At 55.7% G+C, this 12,966-nt stretch overlaps 5 protein-coding genes across 5 annotated transcripts; 3 read left to right on the top strand and 2 right to left on the bottom strand.

The window, feature by feature from the left end:
• Positions 1-214: 214 nt before the first annotated feature.
• Positions 215-2,102, bottom strand: CH63R_09305 (uncharacterized protein; the record flags this gene model as incomplete). Its single annotated transcript, XM_018304279.1, has 2 exons — positions 215-1,953; positions 2,012-2,102. The coding sequence occupies 2 exons, from the start codon at positions 2,100-2,102 to the stop codon at positions 215-217; spliced, it is 1,830 nt and encodes a 609-aa protein (XP_018156302.1).
• A 185-nt stretch (positions 2,103-2,287) lies between these two features.
• On the top strand, positions 2,288-2,779 carry CH63R_09304 (uncharacterized protein; the record flags this gene model as incomplete). Its single annotated transcript, XM_018304278.1, has 1 exon — positions 2,288-2,779. The coding sequence occupies one exon, from the start codon at positions 2,288-2,290 to the stop codon at positions 2,777-2,779; it is 492 nt and encodes a 163-aa protein (XP_018156301.1).
• Positions 2,780-4,595: 1,816 nt separating this feature from the next.
• On the top strand, positions 4,596-5,817 carry CH63R_09303 (Delta-aminolevulinic acid dehydratase; the record flags this gene model as incomplete). The annotated part of the gene is made up of 2 exons (XM_018304277.1): positions 4,596-4,838; positions 4,909-5,817. 2 exons carry the CDS (start codon positions 4,596-4,598, stop codon positions 5,815-5,817), a joined length of 1,152 nt encoding a protein of 383 aa, XP_018156300.1.
• Positions 5,818-9,797: 3,980 nt separating this feature from the next.
• CH63R_09302 (Acyltransferase) lies at positions 9,798-11,407 on the top strand (the record flags this gene model as incomplete). The annotated part of the gene is made up of 2 exons (XM_018304276.1): positions 9,798-10,596; positions 10,647-11,407. 2 exons carry the CDS (start codon positions 9,798-9,800, stop codon positions 11,405-11,407), a joined length of 1,560 nt encoding a protein of 519 aa, XP_018156299.1.
• A 490-nt stretch (positions 11,408-11,897) lies between these two features.
• Positions 11,898-12,860, bottom strand: CH63R_09301 (serine/threonine-protein kinase BUD32; the record flags this gene model as incomplete). The annotated part of the gene is made up of 1 exon (XM_018304275.1): positions 11,898-12,860. The coding sequence occupies one exon, from the start codon at positions 12,858-12,860 to the stop codon at positions 11,898-11,900; it is 963 nt and encodes a 320-aa protein (XP_018156298.1).
• Between the last annotated feature and the right edge of the window lie 106 nt (positions 12,861-12,966).

The following is a 12,966-nucleotide window of genomic DNA, read 5'->3' as shown; positions in this document are numbered from 1 at the left end:
AGCCTCAAGTGGTTCTATTCCCAGATACTGTCGTGTTCCCGCGAAGGCAGCCGAGAGTTGAGCAAAAGAGATTGCCCGATAAACCTTCCCTTGCATACCATGTTGAATCTTGATCTCGACGGACCAGAAGAAAATCAAGTGACAATCTTCTTTCGTAAACGTCCATGTTCATATCTCAATGACGACGCGGGCGAGGAGAGTCAACGGAAATATCCTACTGAAGCTCGTCAATCTCCAAAGCGTCGAAGTTGGTCGGCTGGTGCTGAGGTGCGAATCGGGGGGCGTATGGGACTCTGATGGCCGTCGGCCCGACAGGGCGAGGAATGCGAGATTGCGTGGACGACAAACCAGAGGATTCTCGAGTGTACTGACGCTCCGCCATGGCACTGGACTCGTCTGCGGTATACTTGGAGGCACACGACTTCATCGGAATGTTCTGGTCGCGTGGGGTCAGTGCATTGGGTCCGATGAGACCCGCGAACTTGATCTCCAGTGCCTCGCGCTCTTCGACCGGCGCTTTCTTGATCTGCTCAATCGCATAAGCACGGAACCGAGTCTCCAAATCGTTTAGGTCCGCCTTGCTGGGAGACGGGTGCTTCTTCACGCTCAACTCGGGTTGGTCGCGGAACAGTCTCAAGCCGCCAGTTAGTTTCAGCTTCCGCGGGGTAATGGCACGAGCACCAGTGCTACTCTCCGCCTCTTTCAGGGTCGCTAGATGGCGATCGCCTCCCTTGGTGTATCTCTTTGAAGGACTATCATGAGAAACAGCTTTGCGGTCAGTACGGGTGCGAGGGGTGGAAGCGCAGAGGGGCTTCTCGGAAAGCATTCCTTCGAGATCGGCATCGAAGTTTCGCTCGGATGCGAAGGGATTGAGGGCCGGGACCGGCGGTATATCATCCGTCGAGTCCTCGCTGGTTTTTAATCGATGCTCGAAGGGAGTGGGGGTACGAATGATCTCGTATGCCTCTGAAAAAGGGTCGTCAGAGGATGCGGCGCTCCCGTCCTTAGAATTAGGCTTTCGGAGGATACATCCTCCGATGATCGTTTGTGACTTCTTCATCTTGCGGCTGCCAACCGTATTGTAGTCATCGGTTACGCCGAGATCGACGGAATCGGCAGGAGAAGACTCCTCAACCTTTTCCAGATGGTAATGCGCCGCTGGGTTGGGCAAGTCGCAGGTCGTGAGAGCAACTGGTGCCGAGATCTTGCCTCTGATCTTGGACTCAGGAGTCTTCGGCTTTGACTGGAAAATGTCAAACGCCTGGCGAACTTTGGACATAACCTTCTTGCGACGATTTCGTGGAGGTTTTGGGGTCTTCGGGGTGCTCTCCTGAGAGCCGCGAGGTTTCAGAGCCTCAGTGGCAGCCAGCATCGCAGCTACTTTGTCGTTCACCAAGTTGAAGTTGACAGCATCAGGGGTGGTGCTAGGCATCCGACCAGCAGCCTGCTTGACCGTTCCGCCGAGTGGAGCCGTCTTCGAACCGGACAAGAGAAATCCATGTCTGTTGCCGACATCAAGAATTGTAGTTTTCGACTGTGGGAAGGGATGGTTCGCGGGGCGAGTCTCCGCGTCGACGTTATTCGCGCGTTTGCCCCGTCGCCGACGTGAAGACTTGCGAGGGATGCCGGGCTTAGGGTGATCTGCCGAGGGAGTTTGGGCATAAGACTGGGCATCGTTCTGGTCCGACGGAAGACCAATATTTAGATCGTGAGAGCTAGGAGTCATCTTGGACATCTGTCCCGAGGAGTAGGAAGAGAACACCATTGGCTCCGTAGCACAGAGGAAAACCGAAGGATGGCTCCGGAGGCCGTTTGGATGGTTGTATATGGTGCTTTCCAAGAGCTCGCTAGCCAAGCGGTGGACAGTTTGATCTTGGTTGCCTGTCAAGGCAGGGGCGCTCATGGGAGGCCCCAATGCGCTGGTGCTCGCAGGCAACGAGGGAAGCGCAGCCACTGTTGGTATTGTCAGCTGGCATCCACATCTGACTATGCGACTTTCCTTCCTTCATACCTTTGGCTTCTGCGTCTTTGTTCTTCTCGCTACCCTTATCGCGGCGACGAGACGCCAGATTGGCGAGGGTATTCATGGATTTCTTCTTCATGATGCATGAGGAGTGTTCACCGGGGGGTAAAGGAGTGTAATGGACGACAAGCGTCCCGAAAAGATGATGAAACGAAAAGAGACTATGACAGGAAGGAGATTGGATTGCTTCTTGGAACGTGAAGGGGTACGAGACGCAACGAGTTCTGCGATGGCGTCAAGACGGTTGACCTTGCAGGTCCGAAGATGGCAAGCTTACCAGGCTCAGTTAAGGAAACTGGCGACGGTCAGAAAGCAGTTTCCCGGGTAAAGTTGCCGTCTGAACGCGAAGTACCTTGCACCGAAATCGAGAAGCGAGAATTTGACGCCAGCTATTGCCAATGCTGGCAACCAGCTGCCGTAGTTGAGTCTCACGATGTTGGCGGCGAATGCGATTTCGAGGGAAGCGACGCGTGGCGAGATCAAGGAAGTGCGGAAAAGAAAACAACAACAAGCGAGCGAAACCACCTGGCTATGGTCCCAGAAGGCGTTCCCTTGGGCAGGTTCGGTCTTTCCTCTTCAAAACACCAAGCCTACCGTCGTGGCTTCCTGTTTCCAGCTTCTGAGCCCTATGTTTCATCTAGTACTTGGCCGACATTTGGGAACGGGACGGGAGATGAGACGGGGGACTGGACGGGGCACTGGACTGGACGGAGGACTGGACGGGGGACTGGACGAAGGGCTGGACGAGGGCAGTGAGCAGAGAATCTGACGGGACTATTGCCTTCACTGTGAGCTCCAGGGCTCGAGTCTTCAACCTGCGGCTTGAGAGGCCATCAGACCGCCCTTCACATGAATCCACTGCAGACGAGCTTTGTGGCTTTGTCCTGAGTGAGCTGACATGCTCTTCCATTGCAAAACATGGCCGACTTTTTGTCCAGTGCACAACTGCAAGATGGCTTTATGAAGCTTTCATTGAAAGAAACAATCGTGTTTGGTATGGGCCGAAAGAGGGCGCCTCCTACAACTCTGGCGTACCTTGAGTGAGAGATCTAGAAGGTGTTAGTCAGATGCTGGTATTGCATTTGAGAAGAATTGCGGCTTTGAGGGCTTATTTTACCTTGAGACAAAGGGGCGCTATGGCTGATGGCAGGTGAGAAAAACCAGGTTATCAGAATTAATCAGAATCATCTTTGCGTTTCTCGGCCCGGGAGCATGGCGGCGGCAAGGAAATCATGAATGAGTCTTGGATACCGGAATTGGCGTCCTACACGTGCCCAATGATGGGAGTCTGGCGGGCGCCTTGGGCTGATGTAAGGAAAGAAGGACATGGTGGGATTATATTGGGATTGTGATTCGTACTAGCATGAAAGGCCCCAGATGAATGTACATGGCTGATGTTCGAATCCGATTATCAGGTTGATAAACGAAAACGCCGATGAGGGAAAGGAAAATACGAAGAAAATGAAAAAATAACACCACTGCAAAAGTGTGTTGAGTATTCCAATTCCAGGTAGCAGCAGGATTGAGTCGGAGGGGCGGGGAGATTCAACGGAAGGATTTCCGGTCACCCCCGGCGATCACCGGAGTGAACAATCGGCAGCTACGGAGGTTCGCAGCATTCATTGTGACCGGTGAACGTTATTCAAGAGCGGAGAGAAAGGCGGGGTGGCAACGGAGAACTCGGGGCCGCGGCCTCCCGCGGAGACCCTCGGACCATCTCGGGATTGGAAGCTGGATCCTGCGCGGGTTTGCTTGCTTATGTTTGTGTCAGTTCTGCGTGAGCGGTGGGGATGGAATGATGGAAGCGAAATCTCTAACGAGCGATGCCTCGGAAAGGGGCCAACAAAACCACCACGAAAAAAAGAGGCTCGTCACCGCAAGCCAATGGAAACAATGGAAAATTGATGACATGCTGAGGCTCCAAATCATCTCGATTGATCTTAGTCAGCGCTATGGCAGCAACAAGAATGTCGCTGACCGCATAGAAAAATGTAAAGCTCGTTTTCGCCTTTAGGGGCTCGGAAAGCAAGGGGGCGTCGGAATCGGACAATGCACAGGAAGCCTCAGAAAACGACCCTCCAGAGCGGAGCGGCCGCCACCGAAGATGGCCAATTGGAAAAGATCGGATTGTGATTGGCCTGCCGATGGTGCCCTTGCGCAATCCCATTTGTTGGTTTACAGAGGCGTTGTCGGGCGCGCCCCACGGACCACGGTCACCTCCGTCTCCTGCCGAGTTCAGAAGGGGAAAGCTGGTCTGTTTGACTGTTTCAAAGCCCGTCAACCTCTTTTGCCTTTTCCCTCGTGCCATCTCCGCCGCCTTTTGTCGATTCCTATCTTCAACTCCAGACCTTCCGACCGCCATCGCAGACGATTCTTCCTCCCGAACTGAACTTCTGACGAGAGTCGTCGGTCGCAATTGAGCACATACATACCTAGGTACTCGGGACCCCCTTTCGACTCATTGTTTGTTCAACTTGGCTCGCTGCCTTCCAAAAAAGCTCGCCACTCGACTCCGATCACCCACCAATCACTTCATCTCGCAATCGAAAGTCATACGTCGTCGGATTCCATCATGTCATTCTCTAGCCTTGTTCAGGACCTCACGCTGAGGGATTCCGGCGTTCCGCGCCGTCCTCGCGGTGCTCAATCAGTCTCCACCATCGACGACGGCCGGTCACAAATCTCACGCGCCATGTCTTACGCCAGCACTGCCGCGACCAGTGTTAGCATTTCCGGGGACATTTCGAGCCAGCTGCATGGCGGCTACTTCCATCCCCTCGCCCGTTCGTGGCAGGCCGAGAGACAGTTAACCAAGGTCAGTTCTGCATTACGCGGGGTGTGCCGTCGTGGTGTGTGAATCGTTGCTAACTTTTTTTGTCGCTCAGTCCATGCTCATCTACCCTCTCTTCGTTTCGGACCAAGACGACGAGGAGGCCTTGATCCCCTCCTTGCCCGGCCAGTACCGCCGAGGCATCAACAAAACAATGGCCTACTTGGAGACGCTGGTGCGCAAGGGCCTGCGCTCCGTGATGCTCTTCGGAGTGCCCGTGCGCCCGGGAGTCAAGGACGCTCTTGGCACCGCCGCCGACGACCCCGAGGGACCCGTCATCAGGAGCATTCGGGCTATCCGCCAGCGCTTCCCCCAGCTCTTCATCTGCGCCGATGTTTGCCTGTGCGAGTACACCTCTCACGGTCACTGTGGCATCCTCCGCGACGACGGCAGCCTGAACAACCAGCTTTCCGTGGACCGCATCTCGGACGTTGCCATTGCGTATGCCGTGGCAGGCGCCCACTGCGTCGCACCCTCCGACATGAACGACGGGCGCATCCGCGCCATCAAGCTCAAGTTAATCGAGGAGGGCATCGCCCACAAGACGGTGCTTATGTCGTACTCAGCCAAGTTCTCGGGCTGCCTGTACGGTCCGTTCCGCGACGCGGCAGGCTCTGCTCCGTCGTTTGGAGACCGCAAGTGCTACCAGCTGCCTCCGGGTGGCCGCGGCTTGGCTCGTCGCGCAATCGTCCGTGACATTGGCGAGGGTGCGGACATCATCATGGTTAAGCCCGCCAGCCAGTACCTCGACATTATCAGTGACGCGAAGGAGCTTGGCAAAGACATGCCTGTCGCCGCCTACCAAGTCAGCGGCGAGTTTGCCATGATCCATGCGGCGGCCAAGTCGGGTGTTTTCGACCTGAAGCAGATGGCCTTCGAGTCGACCGAGGGCATCCTTCGGGCCGGCGCGACGATTGTCATCAGCTATTTCACCCCCGAGTTCCTCGACTGGCTCTCGACCTAGACGACAGCGCACGGCATGATGATATATAATAGGCAAGGTGTTTCTGGCGTTTCGCTTTTTTATGACTAGATGAAGTGTACAATGGTGCTGGTAAGGAACTCGACAGGCGTTGATTTCGCATATTTGTTTATGTACATATACTCCCTTAAGTTCAGTGTCACGTAGAGGATACCAAAAAACTAATGGGACAGTGATCATTAAGTATGGCAGACATGAGTCGACTTAATGCCCCATTCATGATGTTGAACATTACACAGTAGTCGTCGGGCACTAAACACCCCAAAAGCAGCTCAGCGTGTACAGTATTACTACTTGTAGACTGAACCACCCAATGAGGAAACGGTCTCTGTGTTCATCTAGACACGGTACCGTCTCTGCTGACAGAAAAGCTTGATGGCGTCCCGAAAGGCAGTTTTTGAAGGTTCGGGTGCTTATTGCTCAAAGGAAGGGGGGGCGGCTCTCAACTTTGGTTCGCCAAGCGAGGGCGGACCGGCATAGGGCGTTCACCGGGGCGCTCGCGGTCTGGTCTGACTCGGCCTTCGGATGTTGATCGACAATTGTCTTGATTTTAAACGGGACCAGGAGAAGACTGGCACACTGGTCCCAAACGAAAACAGCTGGGGCCCCCGTGTTTCCGACCAAGGGGTGGCGGGGGCAACGGCGGTGATGACGAGTCGAGGCGGGACGGGATGGCAGACATCGGAAACCAAGGACTGGAGACTGGAGAGCTTGGAGGAGTCGGAGGAATTGGAAAAACGGGAGAGGAGTGTAGGCGAGGTTATCGGGAGTGACGACTCATAGTAGGATAGTGTAACAGTTCAGGATGGGACAGACGGACTGGGTTGCCATGAGTTGCCATGCACTCGACGTGACGGATGAGCCAGTCTGGAACATGGCCAAGGGGTTTTGAGTCCTTGACTGCCGGGAAACATGCAGCACCTGCCGCGAGTGTCTCGAGCCCCCGGTTCCCGTGCGCGGCAGCGTGGATCCAAGCGCCGATCTCAACCTTGAAGCGTCGTCCCCCTCCCCCCATAGGCCCTCCTGTCCCCTGTCGCGGCGAAAAGCAGCCGCAGTGCCGTGCTGCAGAGCTGTCAACTGCCGTCGAAAGAGTAATTAGCAGAGAAAGGCAGAAACCGGAATTTTCCCTCTTCCATCCCGCACAACCTTCGGTCTCGGCCAATGTCCACCAAAGGGTGGCCCCTCGCCCCCAATGTTCCATTTATTCTCCAGCAGAAGACTTGGAAGTTGGAACGCCTCCTCTAACCCCCAGACGAGCTTACGACTGCTTTATTGCGAAAAGTGGCTCTCCCCCCCCCGGAACACCGTGAAGAAAAGCCCTGATGGCTCATGCGCCGAGACCTGCTATCGGTCGTAAATTGCCGTGTCTTTGGTCTTGGCTACGGGACCTCCAGTATCGATGGTGAGCAGCGGCCGTGACACTACCTCCCCCACGGAACCCAAGACCCCTTAACGGCTTACCCCCTTGGTGCCCAGCCATGCCGCTCGCGCATCGCACATCGACATCTGTCTCCGTCCACGCTAGCAACTCGCCCCTGCATTGCAGTGCCGGCGGAGAGGATGAGGGCCAGGGGCAGCGGGCGGGGAGGGAGGGCATGATGTGATGGGCGGCGCGCCGCGGCGGGGACTGGAGCTCCGCCTATGCTCTTGTTTCTCTCTTATTTTCTTGGGAGGGTTTGGAGGACGTCCGAAGCGCCATGATCCGGGGTGGCAGATAAGAATCATTGGGGCAGGAGGCGTCAAGCGACGAAATGTGAGCGGCCAGAGATAACTGGAGTTGGTTTTGATTGAGCGACTCTCTATGTCCTTGACGTACGCAACCTAGGAGGCTTGCATATCTCGGGTAGATGGGCGAGTGTCCAATGACCAAAGTCTAGTCTCATCGCCATCTTGTGGGAGATTTGTTACCCCTCCCATTTCTGTATTTCCTCCCCCTTGTATATCCATCTATCGTACGGATACCTATGCATGTTCACGAGTTTGTCGCCCCTTTTCACACGAGTATTCAAGTTCCGGCTTCTCTTGATTCGCCTTCCCTCCCCCGTTCTTTGGACAGCCCCCTGTTTCTCGCATTGTTTCTCCCTACTCTCACCTCTTGATCATCTCATATAAGTGTGAAACCCCTGCCCCGGTCCGCCGAATGGATCCGATGTTTCTTAGAGCAACAAGTCTGTCGAGGCGTACGTACATGTAGTGACAAGGCAGCTCGGCTCTGCTGCTTTGTGCGGACTCACCGCCGGAGGCTCTCGTTTTGGTCCCATCCTCCTTCGCCGTGCCTGTCACAGCTTCACCTCCATCGTTTCCTTCGTCTCTCTTCCGTCGGTTATTATTCGCCCTCGTCTCGAGCCGACGTGCTCCTCTGCGTTTCATCCCTTGGTTTGCCACCGATCACTCTGGCTTGTTGGACGGCCGTGCATCATCACCGACACTTTGCACAGTCGGGACATGAGCACACGCGCGCGCACACACACACTCACACATAGACACCACACCACAATTCAAACATCAAGGTACTTCGCAAGGGCAGCGGTCTGATCACCAGAGTTGTGCACAGACGGAGCGCTATTTTGGCTCCTGCGGCTCTTGTTGGTCTTGACATCTGCACCTCGGTTTCTTTTTGGCTTCCCGCGGGTACCCCATTTGCCCATCTCGCCGTCCAGCTGCGTGCCGTCTGTTTCCCCGAAATAGGCTCCCCTAGCCCCCTCCCCCTCCCGACGATCAAGCCTTTTTGCCCTGGTGTCAAACCCCAAGACAGACGGGAACGAACGAACGAGCATACTTTCTACTTTAAAGAGAGTTATACTCGAGAGCTGCCCAAGCCGTATAAGCCTGGAGTTCAAACCCTAAAATTACCCATTTCGAAAAGAAGCTATTAGCACCCACACGTCATTTCTATCTGGTGTGCTCATCCAGTCAGCATAAACAAATACAAACACACACACACACCTGAGAGATACAGAGAGAGAAACCGCTGCTGCATATTCCATTTTGCACAGGTACATCTCACACGCTTGACGGCATCATCTCTGCAGCGTACCTGCTTTCATGGGACATCCCTTACAAAACCCGTCATAGCTGCCAGTCACACTCGGGACCATTCGACTATGGCACCCTGAAACAGACCCTCTTCTACCCACACTGCTGACGCTCTTTCTCGACTTACCTGGTTCTGGACCATCTCTGCTTGCCTAAAGACCTTGCCCTCTTGGTGAGAGCCGCCTTCCATCCCCCCAAAAGCCCCACGCATACCTGTCTCTGCAGCTGCCGTCTGCCCATCAGTACAACCTTACTCTGTTATGCGCTGAAGCTCGTTCCGATCTCAGCCCAGTCGGACCCTTTCTTTTGGGGGGTTGCTTTTTCACATTTGTATACTGTACGCGAATACAGATATACCTAGGTACATACCTATTCTGTCTGCCATCTATTCGTTTCTCCACAGCCCTTTCCCTTGCCCGGCCCACGCTCTTTTACTACTACGCTGAGGAATCCCGGGTCCTGCATCAAAGGTCCTGCTTTAAGCCCACATCAAGATCCAGGTACAGGTCAGGGTCACGGGCTCGTTGACCAGACAAGACCAGACACGCACACGTCCATCCAGCATAAGCACCAGCAACGTACATACATCATCCACCCCCGGGAAACATCCTTCCTCCTTCACAGACAGGGCCTGTGTCTTTCCCAATTCCATTTACCTTCCCTCGCTGGCTTCCACTTCTACTTCCACTCTCCTTTTAGCCCCTCCCGTCTGCAGATCCGGATCGTCTGATGAACAAGGGCCCTTCCCGTTCAAAAACACCACCCTCCCTCCTCCGCGCCTCCCCATCCTTTTTCACTTGACTCTGTTTGGCCTTGTGTCTCTCCAAGCCGCGCTTGCTATTTGTACCGTCCGGCCTTGAGAGAGTCCTTCCCCCCTTTATATCCTCCTTCCCTCAACCAATACACTCCGGTTCCATTGCAGGACAATGAACGGACACGCTGCTTCGAAGGTGTCCATGTCACACGAAGAGGGCATGGGACTCTTGGACGAGAAGACATTGTCCGACGTTGAGAGCGAGAGCGGTAGGGTCGACCTCGAAGCCCGCTTCGCGATACCACCATGGTCCACCGTCGCTCGGGGTGCCGTTGGCTACGTCCGCGCCGTACCATGGCGTATCACGGCCATCCGTGGCCTCATTTTTCTGCTCCCCAGTTTTGTCCAGAACCGATTCACGAGAGAACGGTGCCGGTCCGAAAAGCTGTTCCCGACATCACATCTCGACGGCATGCGTGGACTTGCCGCCCTCTTTGTCTTTTTCTGTCATTACTTTTACCAGGCCTTCATCATTGCTGAGGGTTGGGGTTCATCAGAGAAGAACTACCACGTCCTCAAGATGCCTTTTCTACGCTTGTTCTACCAGGGTCCGCCAGCAGTGTGCCTATTCTTCGTCATTTCCGGCTATGCCTTGTCCATGAAACCGATCAAGCTTGTACGGGCCGGAAACTTTGAAGACTTCTCGGCGACGACGACGTCGCTGATCTTCCGCCGCTTCATCAGACTGTATTTGCCGACCGCCATCTCGACCTTTGGCATCATGATGCTGTTACAACTGGGCGTTTACGAGTGGACCAGAGACTTCGCCACCGATCGGACGTATCACAAGAACGTCATGGAGCCTCATCCGAAGCCGCTGGACACCTTTTCAGAGCAGCTGACGGACTGGATGTGGAGCATGTTCAACTTTGTTCACGTGTTTGGCTGGGAGAAGTTTGGTGGAAGCACATGTAAGTGGCCGTCCGGGACGCCGTCGCTCCGCAGACTAACACGGCCGTAGCCTACGATGTTCACCTGTGGACCATCCCGGTCGAGTTCCGCTGCTCGATGTACCTGTTTGTCACCCTGATTGGGTTGGCTCGCGTTCGAACCCGACTTCGCTTCCTCTTCCTCTGGGCAATCATCGCATTCACCTACCGCAACAATCGTTGGGAGCTGCTGCTTTTCTATTTTGGCATGATGCTTGCGGAATACGACCAGATCATGGGCAACAACACCCCCGTCGGTGGGTCTGTTCTGCCAGCGAATGAGGCCCAACCGATCAGGAACCGATTCAAGGGCTTCTGCTGGGCGATGCTCAGCATTCTGTCCATCTACTTCATGTGCCAACCGGACATCAACTACGAGATTACACCCGGCTGGGTCTGGCTTTGCTCCTTCATTCCCAAGTGGTGGGATGCGGAAGGCTATCGATTCTGGCAATCCATCGGTGCTGTCATCTTCGTACTCTGCGTCGGCCACTCTCCAAGGTGGAAGAGCTTCTTCAACCTCGCTCCCATCCAGTATCTCGGCAAGATCAGCTACGCTCTCTACCTAATGCACGGCCCGGTGATGCACACCGTCGGCTACGTGATTGAGAGACGGGCCTATGCCATCACTGGCGTCGAAGGGTGGTGGTATAACGCGGGCTTCGTGCTGGGATCCATGGGGTGCATTCCCGCCGTGATCTGGGCGGCCGACGTCTTCTGGAGACTTTTCGACATCCCGACGGTGCGGTTTGCAAAGTGGGTTGAGACGAAGTGCTCTATCAAACAACAATAATAGGAAACGGGATAGTGCGTATGCGTCACGGCCACAGCTGCTGTGGCCGAGGCAGTTTTGCAGTGGAGCTGGTATTTCAGGAAGTCGTTATGGAAACCGACTAATAATAGCATGACACGGCGTTTTATATCACGGCATCATTACAATATACCTGGCGTCGCTTTTTATGAGGATGGGGATTGTCGCACCTTTAGTAGAGCGACATCGTAGGTGGCATCCCAGCAGATTGCATCTCAGGATCAGAGAGAAATCAACTGAACAAAGTACAGAATTGTGCACACATAGCGAGAGAATGATGTAGATAGGGGTAGGGAGGTACCATAGATGAGGTAGAACGGAATTTTCTCAGGGTATCATCCTGACTCGATTTCAATTTCTGCGCTGTCGAGCCTCCTGGACTTTCTGTTGAATTTGATGTTGTTTTTTGAAACCTTTCGAAGTTGAGAAATTTGACTTTGTATTGGCGGCGTTCGTCTCTTACAACTCTGCCCTAGCCGATCATGCTCCTCTTGCGTCCGCGCATCCTAACGTCCTCGAGCTTCCTGAGCGTGACGGGCGCCTGCTTGTACGAGTCGCGGTAGGCGTCGAGGACGTCACGGAAGTAAACCTCGGCGCGCGGGTGAGTGCTGCCAAAGGCGCGCTCGAGGACGTATAGGTCGACGGCGCGGTCCTCGTCCGAGGTGCTCTGGCTGGCGAGGCCGAAGTCGATGATGAAGACGTCGCCGTCGAGTGGGGACGATGGCGACGATGGCGCTGCGTCGTCTGTAGGCGGGATTGCAGCGGTTGTGGCGGAGGAAGAAGTCGGCTTGGGCGGCCGCAGCATCATGTTGGAGGTCGTCAGGTCGCCGTGGACGATGCCGATCTTGTGCATCCTGCCTATCGCGGCCCCCATGCGGCGCATGAGGCCGGTGAGGTCCGCCGCGTCTCGTCTCTCGCGCCCGGCCGTCTCGTCTCCCGCGTCTTGTGTTTCGCGCCGGCGCGCGGCCGCTTCCACAGAGCCTGCTCCTCCGACTTCCCCGCGGCCCTCGGCATCACCCTCGGCGTCACCGCCTCCGACGATGCCGTCCAGCCACTCGTTGATGCGCACTCTCACAGGGGCGCCGGGGATCCACTCGAGCATCAGCCAGCCGGCGGCCTCGTCGAGGGCGTAGAGGGCCGGGACGGGACAGCCCTCGCGGCGGCATTTTGCGAGGACGCGGGCCTCGGCGAGGATGCGGGCGCGGGTGAGACGGGCGTCGAGGGTCGGGTGGCGGTAGGGCTTCCGGGGCCGGTACTTGAGGGCGGCGGGGAGGTCGGGGGAGAGGAAAGTTGTGCGGTAGAGGCGCGCCTCGGCGCCCTGGGTGATGAGAACGGGGGAGCCGGCGGGCGAGGAGGGATAAGTTAGGAGGGGAGGGAGGGGGAAGGCGCCTTCTGGGGGAGAGGCCGTTGTTGGTGGTGCTTGTGTTGTGGACATTGTTGCTGATGTGTTTCCGACGAGGAGGAGGAGGATTCGGAGGTGAAGCCGGGGTAGATTGGGTGGGTTGAGGGCGTGCGCGTGGGAGGATCGGGGTCAGGGAGGG

Source organism: Colletotrichum higginsianum, chromosome 6 (assembly GCF_001672515.1).
Source record: "Colletotrichum higginsianum IMI 349063 chromosome 6, whole genome shotgun sequence".
Classification (NCBI taxonomy): domain Eukaryota; kingdom Fungi; phylum Ascomycota; class Sordariomycetes; order Glomerellales; family Glomerellaceae; genus Colletotrichum; species Colletotrichum higginsianum.
This window is presented reverse-complemented; position numbering and strand designations above follow the sequence as displayed.